General features: G+C 30.7%; 1 protein-coding gene across 2 annotated transcripts; it reads left to right on the top strand.

The window, feature by feature from the left end:
* The first annotated feature begins 1,141 nt into the window (after positions 1–1,141).
* LOC111701280 (uncharacterized) lies at positions 1,142–23,368 on the top strand. Of its 2 annotated transcripts, XM_023472477.1 has the most exons (15): positions 1,142–1,205; positions 2,532–2,570; positions 3,140–3,198; positions 3,523–3,573; positions 10,909–10,999; positions 11,677–11,781; positions 12,289–12,377; positions 13,356–13,442; positions 14,002–14,122; positions 14,999–15,073; positions 16,228–16,344; positions 16,789–16,882; positions 17,666–17,720; positions 20,577–20,649; positions 22,684–23,368. In XM_023472477.1, the coding sequence occupies exons 1-15, from the start codon at positions 1,149–1,151 to the stop codon at positions 22,702–22,704; spliced, it is 1,134 nt and encodes a 377-aa protein (XP_023328245.1). In that variant the 5' UTR covers positions 1,142–1,148; the 3' UTR covers positions 22,705–23,368. The 2 variants fall into 2 exon arrangements, with proteins under 2 accessions (XP_023328245.1, XP_023328244.1); XM_023472476.1 differs by lacking the exon at positions 22,684–23,368 and having other exon boundaries at positions 20,577–20,927.
* The last annotated feature ends 1,292 nt before the right edge of the window (positions 23,369–24,660 follow it).

Raw genomic sequence — 24,660 nt, forward strand, 5'->3', positions numbered from 1 at the left:
AGTATACATTCACTATACATTCACTATACATTCATCATACATTCATCATAACATTTGGTATACATTCAGTATACATTCAGTATACATTAACTATACATTCAGTATACATTCAGTATACATTCATTATACATTTTGTATACATTCAGTATACATTCATTATACTTTTGGTATACATTCAGTTTATATTCATTATACATTTTGTATACATTCAGTTTATATTCAGTATACATTTTGTATACATTTAGTTTACATTCAGTATACATTTTGAATACATTCAGTATACATTCAGTATACAATGAGTATACATTTAGTATCCATTTAGTATATATGCAGTATACATTCAGTATACATTTAGTGTACATTCACTATACATTTTGTTTACAGTTAGTATACATTCATTATACATTTTGTATACATTCAGTATACATTCATTATACTTTTGGTAAACATTCAGTATACATTCATTATGCATTTGTATACATTCAGTTTATATTCAGTATACATTTTGTATACATTTAGTTTACATTCAGTATACATTTTGTATACATTCAGTATACATTTAGTGTACATTCAGTATACAATCAATATACATTTAGTATACATTAAGTATACATTTAGTATTCATTTAGTACATATACATTCAATATCCATTCAGTATACATTCAAAATACATTCAGTATACATTCAGAACACATTCACTATACATTCAGAACACATTCAGTATACATTCAGAACACATTCAGTATACATTCAGAACACATTCAGTATACATATTCTGTTTACATTTAGTAAACATTTAGTACATACACACAGATTCAGTATACATTTAATATAAATGCAGACTTTACAATACACATACTGTTTACTTATGTATTAATAGAAACATGACATTCGTATGTATGATCCCTCTGGCTGGCAAAACGGCTGGACCGAATGAGCTGACATTTTTTGTGGACACTCATTGAAAGCATGGGGGTGACATAGGCTACAAAAAAGTTGAATAATTTTTTTCCATAAAATTTTTAATTTTTAGAATTTTTTTTTACGGGCAACGCCGGGCCCTTTAGCTAGTTATTAATACTATAATCGTTGTATACATTATATAGATAACCATCCTTAAAAATGTTTGAAATTTTTCTTCAGATAAAATGGTGGATTTCCAGCTGGGAGGGAGAGTAGGAGAAAATAAAATTCTGGAATTCAAGGTCAAAAAATTGTCGATTTATAGAAAACAAATATTTGATGATATTTCTAAAAATTTTAATTTTGAGTAAAAAGAACAAGAAGGTTAAAAAGCTTTTACTGTAATATTTTACTGCAATATTTTACTGCAAGATATTTTTTCAAATTTGTAAAATTTGCATAAGTCAATTTAATTTATATAGAAATAAGGTTGAATTAAGTTGCTTTGGATTGTGTAAAATAGTTTTTATGATACATCATTCACCATAGTTCTAAAATGCTAGGTTGCATGTTTTAGTTGTAAAAACAATATAATAAAAGAAAATTATGTCAGACAAACTTTTCAATACAAAAAAATATAACAATGACATTTCTACATTTTAGTAATAACCTTTACATTACATAGATCAGACTTTTATAAACAAATTAGAATATTTCATGCATTTTATAACTGTTTAAAGACAAATTAGAATATTTCATGCATTTTATAACTTTTTATAGACAAATTAGAATATTTCATGCATTTTATATTTTTTAAAGACAAATTAGAATATTTCATGCATTTTATAACTTTTTATAGACAAATTAGAATATTTCATGCATTTTTTAAAGACAAATTAGAATATTTCATGCATTTTATAACTTTTTATAGACAAATTAGAATATTTCATGCATTTTATAACTTTTAAACACATTCTACATTTTTATTATTGGTTAGTAAAACGTTAACAATTTCTTACTTAAATCAAACCATTAAATGAAATGAATGTATAACCATAAATGAAATGTGTGTTCCATGAAGAAAATTATCTATAAAATTCCCATCTGGATCTTAAATCTTAAATATTTAAATTGTATCAGAAAGATGCTTTTTAATTCAAAGTAAACGTGTTCTTTAATAGTCATTTTCTTATAAACCGAAACATTTCGTTTTTTTAAAGTAAAAAATGCAATTGTACCAGATTTTTGATTTAACTGGTTTTAAATGCAAAAAAAAACCTTATATTACCCGATACTAATTTAAATACATGTCGTCTTCATTCTAAGTTTATAGTAAAGGTCGTCCTTATTTAAGTATTTTGTATAAGTTTGCAAGAAGAATCAAAGTTTACTATATATAGTAAACTTAATAGACTATGGTACGAAATTTATACTGTCTGTTTCCCTATATCCGGCCATGATTCCCTGCAACTGTTAACTTGTTTCTTTATTTGTTAAATCAATAAGTCAGCCATTTAAACGACTTTATAAAGGCAGAAGACTAAATTTGTCCTTGGAATCATTATTTAAAGATTTCAGGTCGTCTTTGCAGTCTCATCCTTTGTGGGTAACCCTGTATTATTGTACAGGTTGGAGAAGATGCAGGAGATAAGTCTGAACAACCACAGGTCAATCAGGAGACAGGGTTCACAAATGAAACTAATAAAACCATATGCTGGATGTTGGGTACAGGGTGGGGTATAGAAGGGGAGGATGCTGGGTACATGGTGGGATATAGAAAGGGAGGATGCTGGGTACAGGGTGGGGTATATAAGGGGAGAAGGTAACGGGAGGTGTCGGTGCTGGGTATAGGTTGTGGTATAGAAGGAGAGGGAAAGGGAGCTGCCTGAAAAAGGCCTCAGTGTATCCTCTGTATTATATCCTCAGTAGTGCTTTGATGTTCAGCCTCTTAGAATCAATAGTGAGAGAGACACTGGTTTATAAATATAAATATAAATTCAGGCATTTTAGGCCAAAACAGATTTTTTAAATGCCAAATATTTACAATAATAAACAAGCAATAAACAAAACTTTTAGAAATCCTCGAAATCAAAAAAGTGAAATAATCGACGATCAGAAAATCTAGCAATATCTACTGCAGTTAAACTGTAAAAAGAGTGGTTAGTTAGAAAAATCTTCAGAAGGTGTCTCTAGTCTCTCTCTAGCTATAAACATGAACCTTGCTGATATTGATAAGTCCTTGGTTTGCTCTGGTCCCGTCAGTAACTTCAGTTATGACAGTCATATCGTTACCAGGTAAAAAAAAAAAAAAAATCAAAAATGTATTTTCATAAATTTTACATTTTTTTTTATTTTAAAGAGACCGTTCACTTATTTGGGTAATTTCATGGTAAACAAAACATCCTATTGGCTGTTAATTGGTATTAGTCTTACTTTTCAAAGACAACTGTGGCCGGAGAAAAAGCCGATTTTTCGTTCAGAATTCGAGCGCAAAGGGACAAAAATAGGCTTTTTTCCGGCCACAATTGTTTTTGAAAAGTACGACCAATCCTAATAAATAGCTAATAAGCTATTTAGTTTACCCCGAAATTACCCAAATAAGTGAGCGTTCCCTTTAAGGAGAAGAATGGAAGACGAGTTTACGAAAGAGCAAGAAACGAAAGATGACAGGTGAGTTTGGAATGTAAAAAAACAGACCATTAGGACGCTTCCTGCTCCTCATTGTTTGTTTGTTTTAAGTGCAAACAGTTTTCCTTCTTGTAATTACGCAATTACTACTTTAAATTTCGCAGATTTTTGTGTCTTCATTTGTGGATTTCCAAACTAATTTTAAAGGGACTTTTTTGCGTGAATTCAAGTGACCCTTAGTGCAAAGTGACAATTGCGCACTTCTTTTGAAGAAAAACATTTAGGAATCATCAGAAATAAACACTTTTAAACCCAGAAAGACGAAATATCTTCCAATACTGATCATATAAAGGTTTCAATGATAAATATATAAGATTGCAAACCTTGGATTTTCTAAAAGGGATTTAAGTAGAGATGACCAACCATATCAAAACCATGTTATTCATCCATCTTTTTTTCTTTTTATCCACATATATATCCCCCGGCCCGGCCCATCGTTCTCTTCAACCCGGTTCTAAATTAAGTTTTCTAAAGTCCCTGGAGCAGTATATTTCTTTAGAAGTTTTTTTTTATTAAATATTTTGAATTGTATGTACAGGTTTACCCACAACAGTTGAATTGTATGTACAGGTTTACCCACAACAGTTGAATTGTATGTACAGGTTTACCCGCAACAGTTGAATTGTATGCACAGGTTTACCCACAACAGTTGAATTGTATCAACAGTTGAATTGTATGTACAGGTTTACCCACAACAGTTGAATTGTATGTACAGGTTTACCCACACCAGTTGAAGACGACCTAAACATTCTTCTATTATAACGATCTTAACGCTGAGTTCGGTTTTCTGTTTTGAAAATAGTCTTTTCAATGTGTATTAAATGATTTTGTCACTTAAGAAACACGTTTACAGCTGCAAGGAACCACGAAGGTACGGCTAAATATATATTCCGTACAGTCGTCTCTGAAATCTCATCCTTTGCGGCCAAGGGTGACCCTGTAAATTAATATTTTAGTCGCAGGAAGGATGAATAATCCACCATTTATTAAGACCAGATATAAAGTGTTGAAAAATCTTCGTCTTTGTTTTTCCTTTCAACTTTTTTTTGTAGCCCTCTAGACATGTACATTGTACATTGTACACAGAACATTTATAATGTACAATGTAAATTCTAAACTACACCGAGCAATTTACTAACTACAGTTTTAAAAATCCTAGTATATTTTTCATAGGCGGCTACAGGGGGTAGCAGTCTATAACCCCCCCCCCCCCCAGAGTGAAATTAGGGGGGTGTACCCCCTGGATTAAAAAAATGATTACTCCGAAGGCTTTTGACCTGGAGAAGGTCATCTATGACCACCGACAGGTTGGTCAAGCTGGAAAGAACGGCGATGCACTCAATTTCGGACATCAGTGTTTTAAATGCCTTTATTTCCAGCGGCCCAAGAAAACTAAATTATCGTAGCTTGAAAGAAGAGATGGTATTTTTTACAGTTTGAACAAAGATTCCTTTTTATACTTTCAGCCTTCTTATGGTATACTTTTATTCTTAACTATAAAAATAAAAATAGAAATTTAAGAAGCGATTTAAGAAGCATAATTTACTAAAAGGTCAATAATAATGCATAATAGTAGGAAATAAAAACTAATTCTGCCTTCATTAGAATAATATGATACGATATGTATAATGATTACTGTAAATGTATAAAGTTCAATCCATAATATTTTTTTATATTGTTATTAGATAAATAATGGACTATTTAGGCATTTGTTTACACTGTACTTAAAGGTAAAAGAAACTGTAATTTTAGTAGGGTTATGGGGCATATTATTCTACCCTGATTCTCAGGCTCCTGTGGGATATTGTCGTTTTTAGATTGGTTGCGTATTTGTTGAATATGATCTCTTTAATACTACAACTTTTATACAAAATTGCATATATATGTTTTTCACATAAATTTTACACAGTTTTATGTCAATTTCTCGAGACAGAAACATCAGATAGATGTCTTATATGTATCGTTCAACGCCTGAGATTCTCAGGTTTCATCCTATACCCCTTTACAATCCCTTTAAGCAGGTGGATTTGTTATATAGAGGAGAACCTTGAAGCTTCAACTACATATGATTTGTAAATATTAATAAGAAGGACAAACTGGACTCCAATAAAATAAATAAAAAGTGCCAAATTTGATTTATAAATTCAGGAGGTTATCAACTGAAAAATTAAAATTTTGAGTAAAGATCGTTAACGTAGTAATAAACTCGAGAAGTAAAAAAAGGTTTTATGGCTGGTCAATCATGAAAAGTTTTGCCGAAAATAAATGTCGATATTAGTTATTTTCTAAAATGCACCAATACAAATAATGGCAAAAAATGCGACTGGAGAATCAAAATTTCAGCTATAAAATTGTTAGTAAAAGAAAGCCGAAAAGCACCCAGGAGCCAATATTGTTAATTCATGAAAATAAAACACTGAAAATAACTATAAATAATTTAACAATTAAAAATATAAATTTTCTAAAATTTACAATATTTTAAATTTGTACTCTCAAAATCCGATATGTCAAGTTTATCAATAAAAAAGCATATTTATAAGTGTACTCGACGAACTTGACATACTTAATGAATACTTGTATTTGACTTTTAGTATTTTTACTATTTTCTCATCAATTTTGATATTATTTTTTTTACTTTCTCTTTTTTTAACCTTTCATTAAGAAGTTAATTGTCTAATTGGTTTCTGTTCACGGTCAATGTATTTAGAGGGTAGTGCTGCGCAGAATCAGTGGTTTTCTTATTTATGAATTATTAAGTAGGTCCCCCCCCCATAGATATACAGGGCCCAGACTCAGGTCAGTTGCTTTTATACACCCCAACATTATACAGTGTACACTTTACACTTTACACTTAACACTTTACACTTTACACTATATAGTCTACACTTTACACTTTATAGTCTACACTTTACACTTTTCACTTTACACTATATAGTTTACACTTTACACTTTTCACTATATAGTCTACATTTTACACTTTACACTTTACACTATATAGTCTACATTTTACGCTTTACATTTTACACTTTACACTTTACACTTTACACTTTACACTTTACACTTTACACTTTACACTATATAGTCTACACTTTACACTATATAGTCTACACTTTACACTATATAGTCTACACTTTACGCTATAGTCTACACTTTACACTTTACAATTTACACCATAGTCTACACTTTACACTTTACACTATATAGTCTACATTTTACACTATAGTCTACACTTTACACTTTACACTTTACACTTTACACTTTACACTTTACATTATTTAGTCTACACTTGGTCTACGCAGTCTTATTAAAAGTAACAATTTATTTACTCCAAGTGTTCTCTCATTATATTTTTATTAAAAAAGAAACAAACAACACAGATTTAACAGTTTGGTTCTTGTCTCAGCAAAAGCAGTGACTTTTCTGACACATAAAAAATACATTTTTTTCCTTTTTCTCTTTTGTACTTTTTGTTGGCATATGAGTTTTAAATAAAATGTATTAAAAACATGTAGATTGAAAGATTGTTGAATTCTAGACCAAAGAGTTCTAATTAAAGAAATCTGGTCAGTCCTGGGTTAAACTTACGCAAATAGCAAAGAATTATAATGTAAAGATAGTTATTTCAGAGGTGTACGCATTTTTAGTACTGCAGTGTACTGCAAACTATTATGTGAATTATAAAAATTATTAAAATTAAATGCTTTTATCCTCTTTGGATACTAGAGGACCACTGATGCATCTAATCTTGTTTACAAACACCGCCCAGAGAGAACTGGTTTCAATATGTACGCAGAGAATACGCAACAGCAATTAGCTTTCCATGCCTTATTACCTTGGCAATTATGAGCTTTTTATTACGTCGTCTTCCAGAGAAAAAGAACCGAAAACCTGAAAAGTTTTCTCTAAAATCTTGCAAAAGGACGAACCACTAGAATCATCCATTTGATAATTCCATTAAAGGGATTGTTCTTGTTAATTAAAGTGAGCTTCAAAATTAATGAGTGGGAGGCTGATTCACATAGGTACCATTTAAACCTGCTTTTAACGTCTTTCCTTGTCTTATCCTTGATCATTTATTTTCTCCTTTTTTCCTTGAAAACCTATAATATATATTGTATTAGGAAAGTTTGTTGTCTATTTACAGTTAGTTTCTAGTAAAATATATTGCATGATAATAGATTTTCCCCCCCAGCTTGACCTTCACAGTGTTTTCTATGGTAACATTCAATATTAGGAATATATAATTACTTATTTTTTCTACCCTAATCTACCCTAATCTACCCTAATCTACCCTAATCGAACTAATTAAGAATAAATATAATTTGTCTACTACAGAATTGAATTGTATTTTACTGCAGTATTTTTTATAATTAAATTATGCAGGGTGTCCCAATAAACATGGGAAGTTAGAGACGACTTTAAAATCATTTCTAATAATGAAAAAAGGAAGAAAAAAATGTCTTATGAGTTTTCAAAAATGTGATATTTCTTCTTTGTATCTATTAATTTGCGGGAGATTTTCTCAATATCTCCGTCAATTTAGAATCTGCAAAAATGGCAGACCACATTTTGGAAATCCAAAGGCTATAAGTTTTTGTTGTTAAAAGTTGTACTGGTATATTACAAAATGGTGTCAAATATAAAAAAGGATAGGTTAGTTGTTACATGAATATGTGAACGTAAAGTTAGGTGTTATATATAAGCTTGAAATTATCTTGTGAAAAGGTGTCAATACTTGTAACAATATTCACATTAACGTCACATTGTTGCCACGGATTGATATTAACGTGACAGGCGCCGTTACAAGGTTGATGATTTAGTGCCATAAGACGTTATAAGGTTGAAATCAACGTGCCATGAGCCGTGTCAAACGCCGTCACAATGTTAACACCAACGTGTCGCGAGCTGTGTCATGAGCTGTTTCAAGGTTTACATTAACGTGCCAAACGCTAATTAATGTATAATGAGCTGAATTATGGTTGAAATTGCCGTGCCGTTACAAGGTTGGCTTTAACGTGCCATGTGCTGTTACAAGGTTGGCTTTAACATGCCATGTACTGTTAACGTTCCCTAAGCCGCGTTTAAGAGTTAATAATGACGTTAACTGATAATCAATGAAGTGAATTTACCAGAATCTGCAGAAATACTTGGAAATTCCGAATCAGAAAATCCAAAATTGCAAAAATTGTGAAAAATGTTCTATAAAATCGACTTATATACTTTCATGTAATACAATACGTACATTTTTGGTAAAAAATCGAATTAATAATACGTAACATAAGGGAAAAGGTTACTTTTTTAAATACTTAAAAAATCAATTCTAATGCACAGTACATAATGTATAAATTTTTTTTCTACTTTTTTATTTCTTGATTCAACCAGATCCACGCCTAGTTGCAGCCAAGAACTTGATTAAATTATAGATTTATGTTTCATGAGAATTCTGTAAAGTTTGAATTATTAAAGTTTTAGCGCTAGGTTCTCATAGCAACAACTAGATAGGAATTACTATTATTTAATGCTTAAAGCCTTAAACTTGAAAAAAAAATTAACTTTAAAGAAAAGATTGTTTCAAAAATTTCAATTTGCATATTTGTGGCGGGTGATTTCTCAAAACCAGAAAATAAAAACTAATAAATATCACAAAATTAAAATACCATATCTACAATTTGACATGTTGCAATATCAATATCTCACGCCTTTTAAATATTCATTTTTGTTACTGTGGCATTAATTCTTTAAAAGGAATGACTGACTAGGTTTGGATTTTTTGTTATTTTAACAAAATGTTTCGAAAAATCTAATCTTGAGTCTTCAGAGCAAGCCCCCAGTAAGATTCCTCTTCGTGATTCTTAAAGAGCGAATTTTGTATTTTATTTAGTAAATATAGAAATTAAAATGTTTAATAGTTATTAAATACCATACTACCATACCCTTTAAAAAATTGAGTATTTTTCATAAAAAAAAATCAACACCCTTTGGAAAACAGAACCATTGACAAATGACAATAATAAGTACACTTACAAACACTGTAACTTTGCTCCCTCCTTCCTTCTTTACTTTAATGGTTCCCGGCTGTTTAGGGTTAAGTTTTATATAATATTCCTAATTCAGTAGAAACCTTGAATTCAGTTGGGAAGTAAGTTCTCTCAGTATTAAACTTCAATATTGTTCTCCACAATTCTTTTGCTTTTCTTTTACACTTAGTTCTTAAAATACTCTTCTACACTTAGTTTTTAAAATACTCTTCTACACTTAGTTCTTGAAATACTCTTCTACACTTAGTTCCTTAAAATACTCTTCTACACTTAGTTCTTGAAATACTCTTCTACACTTAGTTCTTAAAATACTCTTCTACACTTAGTTCTTAAAATACTCTTCTACACTTAGTTCTTGAAATACTCTTCTACACTTAATTCCTTAAAATACTCTTCTACACTTAGTTCTTGAAATACTCTTCATACACTTAGTTCTTGAAATACTCTTCTACACTTAGTTCTTAAAATACTCTTCTACACTTAGTTCTTAAATACTCTTCATACACTTAGTTCTTAAATTACTCTTCTACACTTAGTTCTTAAATACTCTTCTACACTTAGTTCTTAAAATACTCTTCTACACTTAGTTCTTGAAATACTCTTCTACACTTAGTTCTTGAAATACTCTTCTACACTTAGTTCATAAAATACTCTTCTACACTTAGTTCTTGAAATACTCTTTTACACTTAGTTCTTGAAATACTCTTCTACACTTAGTTCTTAAAATACTCTTCTACACTTAGTTCTTAAATACTCTTCTACACTTAGTTCTTGAAATACTCTTCTACACTTAGTTCTTAAAATACTCTTTTACACTTAGTTCTTAAAATACTCTTCATACACTTAGTTCTTAAAATATTCTTTTACACTTAGTTCTTAAAACACTCTTTTACACTTAGTTCTTAAAATACTCTTGGTGTAGTTTCAAGTGACCCTACTTTTAAATACATTCATTAAACCTTTACTTGATCAGTAATGAGGAATATGTCGTTCTTTCTCATAGATTGAAAAGTGTTTAATTCTGACAATTTCGGCCATTGTCTCTGTAACAGAAATGTGCGTGCAGAGAAGTCTGTTAATGCTGTTGTACTTGGTTGTAACAAACTGTTAATGAAACATACTTTTATACTTGGTTTTAAACAAATTGTTAATAAAGAATACTTCTATATTTGATTTTTAACAAACTGTTAGTAAAATATATTTTCATATTTGGGTTTTAACAAACTGTTAATGAAATATACTTGTACTGCATACTGTATTGTACTGTATTGTGTTCCAGGTACACTAAGCAGGAGATGGATCTGGAGATACAGAGGGTGGCCAGGGAGCTCTACAAAGCTCTCAGCGGTCTCAACGAAGAGTTCGAAAATGTAAGATTTTATTTAAATTTTTCTCAACAAAAAGATAAGAATGGTTTTGGATTGAGAGGTTAAAAAATGTCAATGGCAATGATATATTGGCATATCTCTACATCATCCAGGTGTTCGTTTTAATTGAAATATTTTTTTTAAACCTTTCCCTACTTTTAAGGTCTCTGTGATAAGATTCAAACAAGAAAAATGGCGACCGAATCAATCAATCAATAATTTACATTATCCATGCAGGGATACCCACAAAGAATGAGCAATTAAAGACGACCTGAAACTCCGGTAATATGTCGATTCCTTCGTTAAAATTAAGTCTTCTACATTTCGATATTCTCTTTAAATTGCTTATATATAATTTGGATAGACAAGAAACCAGTTTACAGTTGCAGGGAATCATGAATATTAAGAAACGGACAGTATAAATTCCGTACAGTCGCCTTTGAAGTGTCATTCTTTGTGGGTAACCCTGTGTAATGTATATGCATAAAAATCAACTTAAATTTAACATTTAAACAGTGTTAAGTTTATTCAAACTTCATATTTTCATAAAGTTAAAACCATTATATCAATTTAATCAAATCAATATCTCGCCATATATCAAGTATCTTAGTTGCATGATAAAACAATGTCCTCGATTCTGGAAAAAATATATTATTTTCTAATAATTTATTGATGTTTAGGCAAAGGATCAAATAGTTATTGATGATCTGACAACTCATACAGATACAGGCAGACAGGAGATGATTCATCCTTACAAGACACTTTACGGTCGAGATCTTAATCAGGTTCAATACTATCTCATCGTACCTAATTTAGAGGAACTGAAGAGTAATTTTACGATCGGAATGTCCGAGTTATACATCGGTACCCTAAAAGGTTTTCCTGCTCAAGAAGAATGAGATATCCATGATTTCTCTGAAAATTAAACACTTATGAAGCAAGAATAATGACGATATTTTCCATATTAATGATAAAATAAAGGGTTAAAGGGTACCATTGTGAATCGAAAATAGATTTTTTGTTAACTGAATTGTCACTTGAAATTATAATGACAGTCCCTCCTCCCCTAAAAAATATATATAATACAGGAGAGTTATGACGATGCAAAATCTAATTTCTATAAACTGAATTTTTCACTGTTATCCCTGATATTTACAATATAATCTAGGTTCTACAGTGATAACCAGAAAACTCTGGAAAATGGACTCAAGTTTTGACTTAAATTAAATGCACTTTAATGTCGTCTTCTTATTCTACAGTTTTCTGGTTCTCACTGTATCTCTATTCTCCAGGTACTCCGGGATAACCTAGGGGATGACTGGGATGAAGCCTGTGCTACTCTTATGACTGAGATGAGGATGTATGAACTTGAATGTCTGAGGTATCATTTTGTTTAATTGTCTTTAGAAGTTTTTAAACCAGAGATTAGTTGAGAACTCTTGTTAATCTATATTATCTTAATCTGTATTCGATATCAAGTCAAGTGCAAAAATCAAAAAGCCAAAAAGCCAGGAAATGTTGCGTTCGACCAATCAGATCACAGAGAAATTGTGGATATCAAAAATCCAAGAGATCAAGTTAGTTAATATCTCTGATTGAATAATGAGATAGATAGAAAGATAGATGTTACCGCCATACTAACTCTATTGGTTCAGAATAGTCATCAAACACATGACTGAACCCTGATTGGATCAGGCGCTAATGGACTCGGCATACAGGAGTGAAATCTCCGGATCAAACATTAATCTCCGCCTTATGCTGAACTAAGGATTAATTCAATCCCACTTCGATATCCCCTTGTGGTCTATACCCTTCACAGAAAACTTTAAAAAGGGATTAAGCATTGATCCTCACATTTAAAAATGCCCACATCAGATATAGAGATCAATCATTAAATCCGTAGATCTCCATGTTATGCAGATCTAGGGATTAGTTGAATTCCTCTTCAATATCCCCTGATACCTCACATAAAGGGATCAAGCAGTTAGATTTCAAATTTAAAAGTTGGCAGACACAAGTTTTGACTCCGGAATACATTATCACAGATGCAAGGTTGACAAAATAAAAAGTTTGAACGTTCTGCACTTATTAGTCTTATTAGTATTACATATTAGTCTTCTTGCAAAAAATATATATTTTACGGGGACAGTTTTATGATATCTTTTTCGGAGGGGGGGGGGGGATTCGGGGGTCAGACAAATGATATTTAATTTTCCTGATGTTTGAAAAAACTTCTTAAAATGTGAACTATTTGTTCAAGACGGAGAAAGGTGGAAGAGAATGTACAAGCGGATATAAAGCGGACGAAAGATAAGGTTGCGGCGAATGCTATGACGAATATGTAAGCTTTCTATTTCAGACGGCGGATGGAGGATGAGGCTGCAGCGAATGCTATGGCGGAGGCAGCTAGTAGTGCGGAGAAGAACTCCTTGATAAGCTCCAATAGGTGGAAACTAAATATATTTTTATTTCATATGTTCCTTATAGTTTAAATATTTGTTATAAAGGATATGCTATATATCATATGCCTCTCAGTCTCCGCTATTAGGTCAGATTACTGCAGATCTCTTACAGTTTTGCCTACGTGTATTAATGAGATAAACTTTTAATGCAATATTGAACGTTAATTTATTCTCAATATTACACAGCTTATAGGGCGCGAGTAAATATACATAGATAGAGACTATAAATGAAATATATATATATGAATATACATAGTAGAGACTATAATTGAATATATATATATATATATATATTATTCTTGTATATATATATGCATAGTAGAGAATATAAATATACTTATATATATATATATATATAGTTGAAGTTAGTTGAAGTTCCAGACGTATCCCGTGGAATGGAACAAAAACAAATTTCAAAATTTCAAATTTGGAAAAAAAATCGACAATTTGTTCCCGCCCCGTTTGACCGACTATAGCTAACATATATACACATAAGCGAAAATTATATATAGAAAATTATTATATAGAAAATCAATATTTCAGATCCACGTGTTCCGTTAAGTCCGGTCAGTCTGGTTCCAAGAAGAGGAATGGGGCAGCTGGACCTGGTAAAGAGAGAAGAATGAGGTTAGAGGAAATGGTTGATGAAGCAGCTAAACAACAGGTAAACATTTGCAGTACATTTGCAGTACATTTGCGGAGTTTTTTATTACGTTTGTAGTACATTTGCAATACATTTGCATAGTTTTTGTATTACATTTGCAGTACAATGCAGTACATTTTCAGTACAATTCATAAGGACATTTGCAACACAAGCAAATTAATAGTTATGTATATATTACGGTACATTTTAGAATAAAAAAGAAATAATTCTGTATTCAGCTTCTCAGCAATATAAATATTTCCATAATTTTCTAATATTACGCCCCGCTTCTTTATACTCTGCGCGCCTAAGAATTTTAATTCTAAAAATACCAATAACTAAAATATTACAAAATTTAAAATTTTTACATTTAATGAAATTTTTAAAGGATAATCTTGTCTTTTTTTCGTCTTAGATCCAAGATTACTCTTGTCTTCTTGTTTTATTCTTAGATCTAGATTACTCTTGTCTTCTTGTTTTATTCTTAGATCTGAGATTACTCTTGTCTTCTTGTTTTATTCTTAGATCTGAGATTACTCTTGTACTCTTGTTTTAATCTTAGATTCAAGATTACTCTTGTCTTCTTGTTTTATTCTTAGATTCAAGATTACTCTTGTCTTCTTGTTTTATTTCTTAGATCTAAGATTACTCTTGTCTTATTGTTTTATTCTTAGATCCAAGATTACCCTTGTCTTCTTCTTGTTTTATTCTTAGATTCAAGATTACTCTTGTCTTCTTTTTTATTCTTATATCCGAGATTACTCTTGTCTTCTTTTTTATTCTTAGATCCAAGATTACTCTTGTCTTCTTATTTTATTCTTAGATCTAAGATTACTCTTGTCTTCTTATTTTATTCTTAGATCTAATATTACTCTTGTCTTCTTGTTTTATTCTTAGATCCAAGATGAGTTTACAGGGTACTCTTGTCTCCTTGTTACATGGAAATCTAACCCTGAAGTTGAGCAATTTAAGGTACAGTTTACAGTACATGTTTAACTAAAATAAATTCACAGTACAGTTTACAGTACATGTTAAACTAAACTAAATTCAAGGTAAAGTTTACAATACATGCTAAACTAAACTAAATTTAAGGTACAGTTTACAGTACATGTTAAACTAAACTAAATTCACAGTACAGTTTACAATACATGTTAAACTAAACTAAATTTAAGGTACAGTTTACAGTACATGGTAAACTAAACTAAATTCAAGGTACAGTTTACAATTCATGTTAAACTAAACTTAATTCACTGTACAGTTTACAATACATGTTAAACTAAACTAAATTCAAGTTTACAGTACATGTTAAACTAAACTAAATTCACTGTACAGTTTACAGTACATGTTAAACTAAACTAAATTCAAGGTACAGTTTACAGTACATGTTAAACTAAACTAAATTCAAGATACAGTTTACAGTACACGTTAAACTAAACTAAATTCAAGGTACAGTTTACAGTACATGTTAAAATAAACTAAATTCAAGATACAGTTTACAATACATGTTAAACTAAACTAAATTCACAGTACAGTTTACAGTACATGTTAAACTAAACTAAATTCACAGTACAGTTTACAATACATGTTAAACTAAACTAAATTCAAGGTACAGTTTACAGTACATGTTAAACTAAACTAAATTCACAGTACAGTTTACAATACATGTTAAAATAAACTAAATTCAAGGTACAGTTTACAATACATGTTAAACTAAACTAAATTCACTGTACAGTTTACAGTACATGTTAAACTAAACTAAATTCAAGGTACAGTTTACAGTACATGTTAAACTAAACTAAATTCAAGATACAGTTTACAGTACATGTTAAACTAAACTAAATTGCATGTTAGCTTGAAATCTGAAATGTGTTCAATCATATCTCCTCTTATTAAAGTACTATTGAGAAGAAGAAAAATGTTTTGAGTTTCTATTATGTTACTGTATAATTCCCTAATCTAATAATTTCTAATCTCTATATCTTTTCAATACAATTTCGGAGACCTTTAATATTTCAAACTGTGAATTCTGTTAGGTCAGATAGTCTAAGTTTGAAATATGAAAGGTTTGTACTCTCAGATTGCAAAGATATTGGGATTAGAAAAGTTGATTTCCATACTGTCTGCAGGAACTGTACATGGAGAAGGATATAAAAACGCACAAAAGGAAGGGCAAGGCTCTAGTAGACCCTGGAGATCTTGTTTCGGAGAAATCATTAAAGAGAGTTTACAAAATCCTTGGACAGGTAATTTATTTTTATTATACTTTTATTTATTTTCATCCAAACTATAGCTAGCGGATAATTTATTCAAAATAGCATAAAACTTTAAAACATTTTATGCTTAAAAAATAAAAAAATGTTTATTTCAAAAAAAGAAACTGTAAAAAAGAAGAAAAAAAATGTCAAATATATTGGGAGGTTGTTGGTGGTTGTTAAACGTTTACAAATTTGAAAACCGTTTTCAACACAACCGTGCCTGCAGACTCTTTTTTAATATAAAGGAAGACGAGGTTAAGGTGACAAAATCAACGAAAACATTTTGGTAAAATTTGTTTTAAAAGTTTCAGTACAAACTTGCATTAACCTTTATTAATTTTGAAAAAAAAAACAGTGTTGCAAATCTAACTGCCTGAGCAAATTTATTTTAAAATGCGAGCAAAAAACGTTTTTAACGTTTTTATTTTGCAGGGAAACGGTGTAGAACGTTTGCTGGTGAAGAATCCTAAAAAGCCTGAAATTGATGAAGTTGATGGGGAGGATTTTAAATATTTCCTTCTAGCAGGTAGAGTAGAGTAGAGTAGAGTAGATTAGAGTAGAGTAGAGTAGAGCAGAGTAGAGCAGAGTAGAGCAGAGCAGAGTAGAGTAGAGTAGAGTAGAGTAGAGTAGAGAAACTAATATTGGTCTCTTGAGACAGGAACATCAGATAGAACTAATATTGGTCTCTTGAGACAGGAACATCAGATAGAACTAATATTGGTCTCTCGAGACAGGAACATCAGATAGAACTAATATTGGTCTCTTGAGACAGGAACATCAGATAGAACTAATATTGGTCTCGATCAACTTCTAAAATTTTTAGGCTTCATTAATTTTACCTTAACAGTTCTTTTTAATCCTGTTAAACTTTTAATTTAAAGGAAATTTCCAATTAAAATTATTTCTTGAATATCTTGAATCCTTAACAAATAACAAAAAACTGGGACTTTAAAGGGATCGTTCACTTATTCGAAAATATTGATTTAATTTTTGGAATTAGGAACATAACGAATTCAAAATATTACCGCTTTAAGATATCAATGAGAGTCAGATTAATCCATCCCTTACTGTCAAAAGAACCAGAACGTTTTTGTCTTAAAGCCCCATTTTCTTTTAAGCTTTGTTTGTTCAGAATTTTTAATTCTATTAATTCTATTAAATCTAGGCAACATTTTATAATTCTGACCGTTCATAAACCGTCCCTGGGATCATGTTAGGATGCATATTGCATATATATATATATATTTGGGTCCGATCAATTCCGCCATTTTAACGTTAGACACAAACAATATATTTTTTCTTGTTCCAGGAACCAGCCACCCATACCCAGAGGATACATTCTACAGTGTTGGCAGGGTTCCAAGGTAAGATATTTATTGAATATAGAAATATTTTAATTTTTCGTTTTTGAATTTTTCTTTCCTACAGTTTAAGTAATGTATTTAGAGTATTATTACTGATACTAAAACCCTTCACCCCTTTCTCTGAATCAAAGCAGTGTAAAGAACCTATTCGAGTTCAGAGATCCTGAACCAGAGCAGCTGAATGAGGCTGAGGATGCTGCTCAGATGGGTCCTGAACAGGAGCATCTAAACGAGATATTCAAGTTCAGAGATCCTGAACCAGAACAGCTGAATGAGATGTCTGAGTTTGGGGAAGCTGCTCAGATGGATCATGAACAGGAGCAGCTGGATGACGGTCTTACAGAAAGGGAATCTAAGGACTAGACGGAGGATTGTTACGCTTTAGAGACAGTTCAGAAATTATAACAATTTGGACCTATTCCTTCCTCTGGATAGCTTTAGACCACATACTGGCCCATTAGGAGCATTTGAGAAGCTAAACATGCACAGGACCATCCTGGATGGACAGAGAACCAGTATTCTTTTCTTAGCTGAACTATGATCTTCCCAAGTATCTAAAGGAACTAATTCAAACAAGAATAACCTTATACGGATGTATTTACAAAATAAACTATGAAACTGATAAATCCCATTCATTTATACTCTGAGAGATATCTACAGAACGAATATTAAAGGGATCTATAAGATTCAGAGTGAAATATTTGTGCACACCCTAACCATAGGAGCAAATGATTGATCTCGAAATCCATAATATTTACATGTGGATTGTATTTGATTGAACCCATCAATCATTATAGTAATCTGTTATTATAGAAAAGTATTGCCTGTTCCTGTGAAAAATGGAAACCAAAAACGGCCAACTCATAGATATTTTGTCAAGTTCAACTTTTTTCTGAAGTTCTGAAATTTTAGATTTTTTTGCAAATTTTATGCAAACATTTGATTTGGGAGCCTTCCGATATCTGACTTAATGTGTTAATATTGGATTTTTGCACAGACCAAAGTATTGAAGATCCTTACGCACACGCACACAGTGCATACACTCTTAAAAAACTCCTTTCTTACATGAACTTTTCTTAGAGACAGACACACAGAAGGTTCCAAAATAACAAACCCAGTCTAAAGATGTAAAAACTAAACAAAGTTTAGTCATAAAACATTAATTCTCAAAACTTTGCTAGCTCAAACTTTATTATAACTTTTATTGGAAATCTTTCGGGGAAACTTTTTAAACCCATTAATACCACATTAAACCCCATAAAACCTCACTAAACCACGTTTATAAAAATCTAATCTACATTTAATACTAAAGTATATGAAAATGTATCTGTTTAGGAAGGTACTACTAAAGTATCTGGGTATATGAAGATGTATCTGTTTAGGAAGCTACTATTAAAGTATCTGGGTATATAAAGATGTATCTGTTTAGGAAGCTACTAAAGTATCTGGGTATATGAAAATGTATATGTTTAGGAAGGTACTACTAAAGTATCTGGGTATATAAAGATGTATCTGTTTAGGAAGCTACTACTAAAGTATCAGGGTATATGAAGATGCATTTTTAGGAAGCTACTACTAAAGTATCTGGGTATATGAAAATGTATATGTTTAGGAAGGTACTACTAAAGTATCTGGGTATATGAAGATGTATATGTTTAGGAAGGTACTACTAAAGTATCTGGGTATATGAAGATGTATCTGCTTAGGAAGCTACTATTAAAGTATTTGGGTATGAAGATATATCTGTTTAGGAAGCTACTAATAAAGTATCTGGGTATATGAAGGTATATCTGTTTAACTACTAAAGTATCTGGGTATATAAAGATATATCTGTTTAGGAAGCTGTTACTAAAGTATCTGGGTATATGAAAATGTATCTGTTTAGGAAGGTACTACTAAACTATCTGGGTATATGAAGATGTATATGTTTAGGAAGGTATTACTAAAGTATCTGGGTATATAAATATGTATATGTTTAGGAAGGTACTACTAAAGTATCTGGGTATATGAAGATGCAATTTTAGGAAGCTACAACTAAAGTATCTGGGTATATGAAGATGTATCTGTTTAGGAAGCTACTATTAAAGTATTTGGGTATGAAGATATATCTGTTTAGGAAGCTACTAATAAAGTATCTGGGTATATGAAGGTATATCTGTTTAGGAAGCTGCTACTAAAGTATCTGGGTATATAAAGATGTATCTGTTTAGGAAGTATCTGGGTATATAAAGATGTATCTGTTTAGGAAGCTACTACTAAAGTATCTGGGTATATAAAGATATATCTGTTTAGGAAGGTGCTACTATAGTATCTGGGTATATAAATATGTATCTGTTTAGGAAGCTGCTACTAAAGTATCTGGGTATATAAATATGTATCTGTTTAGGAAGCTGCAACTAAAGTATCTGGGTATATAAAGATGTATCTGTTTAGGAAGGTGCTACTAAAGTATCTGGGTATATGAAGATATATCTGTTTAGGAAGGTGCTACTATAGTATCTGGGTATATAAATATGTATCTGTTTACGAAGCTGCTACTAAAGTATCTGGGTATATAAAGATGTATCTGTTTAGGAAGCTGCTACTAAAGTATCTGGGTATATGAAGATGTATCTGTTTAGGAAGCTGCTACTAAAGTATCTGGGTATATGAAGATATATCTGTTTAGGAAGCTGTGACTAAAGTATCTGGGTATATAAAGATATATCTGTTTAGGAAAGTACTACTAAAGTATCTGGGTATTTAAATATATATATGTTTAGGAAGCTGTGACTAAAGTATCTGGGTATTTAAAGATGTATCTGTTTAGGAAGCTGTTACTAAAGTATCTGGGTTTATAAATATGTATCTGTTCAGGAAGCTGCTACTTAAGTATCTGGGTATGAAGATGTATCTAGTAAGACTGAAGAAGCCCCCAGCTGAAGGGAAGGTAGTGAACTGGCGCACCTGTGCTGATATAGCTGAGCTAGCCTTTGCTACGGCAAACATCACTCATTCATAGAATAGCACTTACAAGTGCAATTCGTAGATTTTCCCGGAGTGGCGTGGAGTGATTTAAAAAAAAGCTATAACTTGACAAAGCTCTGCACAAGCTAACTTAGCTATTGCTAAGAATCCTAGTCTTCAGCTATATTAAATAATTAAATAGCTAACTCATAGAGGTATTCAATAGCTAATTGGTAAGGATCACATTACAGCTTGTTAAAAGAAACAATTAACTCTTTTTAAAAATTCTCTGCTAAGCAGTTATGCCGTCGTCTTCATTACATGTTTGATTATACAATGTCGCAAAACTTTTTGTAAATTGTGACTGATTTATCTCAAAACATGAGCTCTGAACAAAAACTGCATTTGTTAAAAATTTACAAATTTAAAAATCTTCCGCGACATTTTAGAATTAAAAGAAAGATTAAAAAACAAAATCATTTTTCTCTTTTCTAAATGAAACCATTTAAATCGTATATTTTGCTGTTTTATTTCATTAATTGTTATGAAAGTCAAAACTTCTCGAATATTTATGACAACGACATTTTAAAGACTTAGTATGTTTCCGCGCTACTATATGTATATTTCAACTTTTCAGATTTTAATCTTCTATAAACAAGTTCTCTGCCTTTTTCTTCCATTAAGCTTCTAGATTAAGATTTTTAAGAATAAAAATCTTTTTTTAAACTCTTGATTATTTAAAGGTGCTTTATAATCATGATATATCAATAAAAATATTGTTTGTGCAATTTTCTGGGTTCTCTAGCATGCGGAAAATGCTCGTTTTTTTGCATGTTTTTGAATTTGCATGTTTAGTTAATATCAAGACAAAATATTTCTTTTTATAATATTTTTATTTTACTTTTTTATCTCGCAAAAAAACTGCTTGCTGAAAATTTCTTCGTCGTTCAAAAATATCAAGTTTCAAGCGATTTTTATAGTTAGAACTTTAAATATTTATTGATTTGTGTTTTGGATACAAGAAACAAAACAAATAAGAATTAAATACATATATTATAAAAAATATTATATACATATATATTTATATGTTATAAAAAATATTATATACTACCCACAAAATATGAGACTGTAAAGACGACCTGAAACTCATCTAATATGACGAAGGTTAAATTAATTCTACTGTCTAAATTAAAATCTCTGTATGGCCTTTTTAACGATTTGAAAGAGCAAAATTGCAAAATATCGTGAATATAAGGAAATATAATATAATAAGGAATATAAACTCCGTAAAGTCGTCTCTGAAGTCTCATCCTTTATGGGTAACCTTTGAGCTCCTGAAATCTGCATTGTAAAATATGGACTTCTTTTGCATGGTCGAGCAAATTATTCTACTATACTTTTGCATGAGCTAGGACATACAGTGAAAACCAAAAAAAACCGAGGAATCGGAAGACGACATTATAGTAAAATTTAAGTGTATCTGATGTTCTTACATAGCAAATAGATTTACTAGACACTTATTATAAATCCCTTATTGAGTGAAATGGCTCTGTTTACACGAAAAAATTGCTGTTTTTTTGTTCATTCGACTTTTTAATGTCATACTTTCAGTCTAAAAGTCGTCTTCCTATTTCAGAGTTTTCTGGTTACTACTGTAGCTACCCACAAAAAAATAAGAAGTAACAACTATTAAAACTAAAATCTTAAAAGTTTAAAACTTTGGTTTTTGTCCCAAATATAGTATTCTGACGGTATATTAAATGATTTTGTAAATTTGCAGTCTTCTCTTACGGGTATTTTTTTGTGGGTAACTTATAGGTAATTCGATACTTTTGCATGGTCTGTACTCTATATAGTGAATACTCTATATAGTGAATACTCTATATGGTCTGTACTCTATATAGTGAATACTCTATATAGTGAATACTCTATATAGTGAATAATCTATATAGTGAATACTCTATATAGTGAATACTCTATATAGTAAATACTCTATATGTTGTAAATACTTTTTCAGGCTGTAACAAGTATTATGTAGGATCAAGAGGAGATTACACTTTTATTTTTATGTTTTTATTATTGTTATTTCCATCTCGTCATCATATCATTTAATGAAACATTTTTGAAGATTGATTTTTCTATGCATAATTCTGCATGATTTGTTAAATATAATGAGAACTAGAAAACTCTGGAATAGAAAGTCGACTTAAGTTATGATTTAAAAAAGTCCATTGCAGTTGTACATGAGACACAGCAATTGTGCAGTGTAAACAGACCATTTCCCTTTGCTATTATACACTTTAAATATTGCCTTAATGTCATCCTTTTATTCCACAGTTTTTTGGTTCTCACTGTATGTTTTCGGACCATAGAACGATTCATCGTTAATAATGACCCCTATATCTTTGTTTACAATATTTTCTCTGGAAAGAAGACGACATTTTAACTTGTACTTAACACAAGGCTAAGAATTAATTGAATCAAATCATGATATTATTTCATTTTGATTATTTTTTGGTCGAAGTATTGTGAGTCTTTTTGCAGTTTATATTTGGTGATTAATATCGCGTTATAGATAGGGTTGCCCACAATGGATGAGATTTCTATAATTATAATGAAATCTTTGAAATCCACGAAAAATCGGAGGTTGAATTTTGTCTCCCATTCTTGAATGAATATTCATAATACTAATATGCAATATATATAAAGAAATAAGCGGCTGCTTAATAAAGACGACTTAATGAATTCTGTGCAGGATTCTTTTTGGTAACCCTGTCTATATAACGCGCCTAATTAATATCGATCACGAACATATGGTTTCCAGTTTTAAAAGTTCCAGGTCTTAATTTCAGTTTCATGCATTTTGTCTGACCTTGTATCTTCATTTAGTTTTCTCTTTGTTGTACAGGGTGTCACATGAAACATGACAGTTGGTGAAATCTTCTTCCATAATTTGTTAAGTTGTTTGATAGCAAAGAGAATAATAAAAAATATTGTTTGGGAGTCATGATAAAGTATAATAATTGATTTCAAAGTAAAATATATTTGAGTAAAAGATTTTTTTAACAAAATAAACTACAAAAAGTCTTTAATATCTAATACAGTATATGGAAGAAGACATTCAAAACTATTCACAAACTGTAATGTTTTTTGGGACACACTGTATTTTATATCATATCTTGCTCAATGCATGTTAGATGTTTATAAATAGGAACAAGTGTTTTTTCTCTGCAATTGTTAACCATGGAGGTACAGGGTGTCCCACGAAACATGACAGTATGCAGGACGACTTGAATGTCGTCTTGATTTTTGATATAATTTGCTGCGTTTATTTGTCAATCTAATTTTAGAAGTGAATTTCTAGAGATAATAATCACAAATTTCCCTTGTCCTGCCATTTCCAAAATGTGGTCTGCCTTTTTTGTGCTTTCAATATTGCCCGAGATATGAAGAATTTCGTTCATATTTCGACAATTTTGCTTTTAATTAACAAAATTGAAATCTGAACCAAACTCTTTATATCTCCGGTAATATTGAAAGCAAAAAAAACGCAGACCACTTTTTGGAAATGCCAGGGCTAGGAGAATTATGTGATAATTGTTTCAAGAATCATGCACGTTAAAGTAGATAGAAGACTAAATGTCACAAATAAATTCAAATACCAAAGACGACTTTCAAGTCGTCTTCCTATTGTCATGTTTCGTGGGACACCCTGTATTACGCTGCGTATATATAATTTATTTTAACATTTTCCCAAAAATATATTTTATGGAATTTTCTTAGATTTACAAGAAAATAATTTTACTTCAAATCTTGGTGTAATTGTAAATGTTGAGCATTTTCGAATTTCGTCATACATATCTTTTGTTGTTCTGACTTGCAAGGCATACACCGTTTATTTTTTTCTTTCTAAATCTTGAATAATTAATTCATCATTTATTTGTTTCTTTCAAAATTTAAAATGCTTATTCCTTCCGTTAATTTAATTTCACTT

Source organism: Eurytemora carolleeae, unplaced genomic scaffold (genome assembly GCF_000591075.1).
Source record: "Eurytemora carolleeae unplaced genomic scaffold, Eaff_2.0 scaffold431, whole genome shotgun sequence".
In the NCBI taxonomy this organism is placed as follows: domain Eukaryota; kingdom Metazoa; phylum Arthropoda; class Copepoda; order Calanoida; family Temoridae; genus Eurytemora; species Eurytemora carolleeae.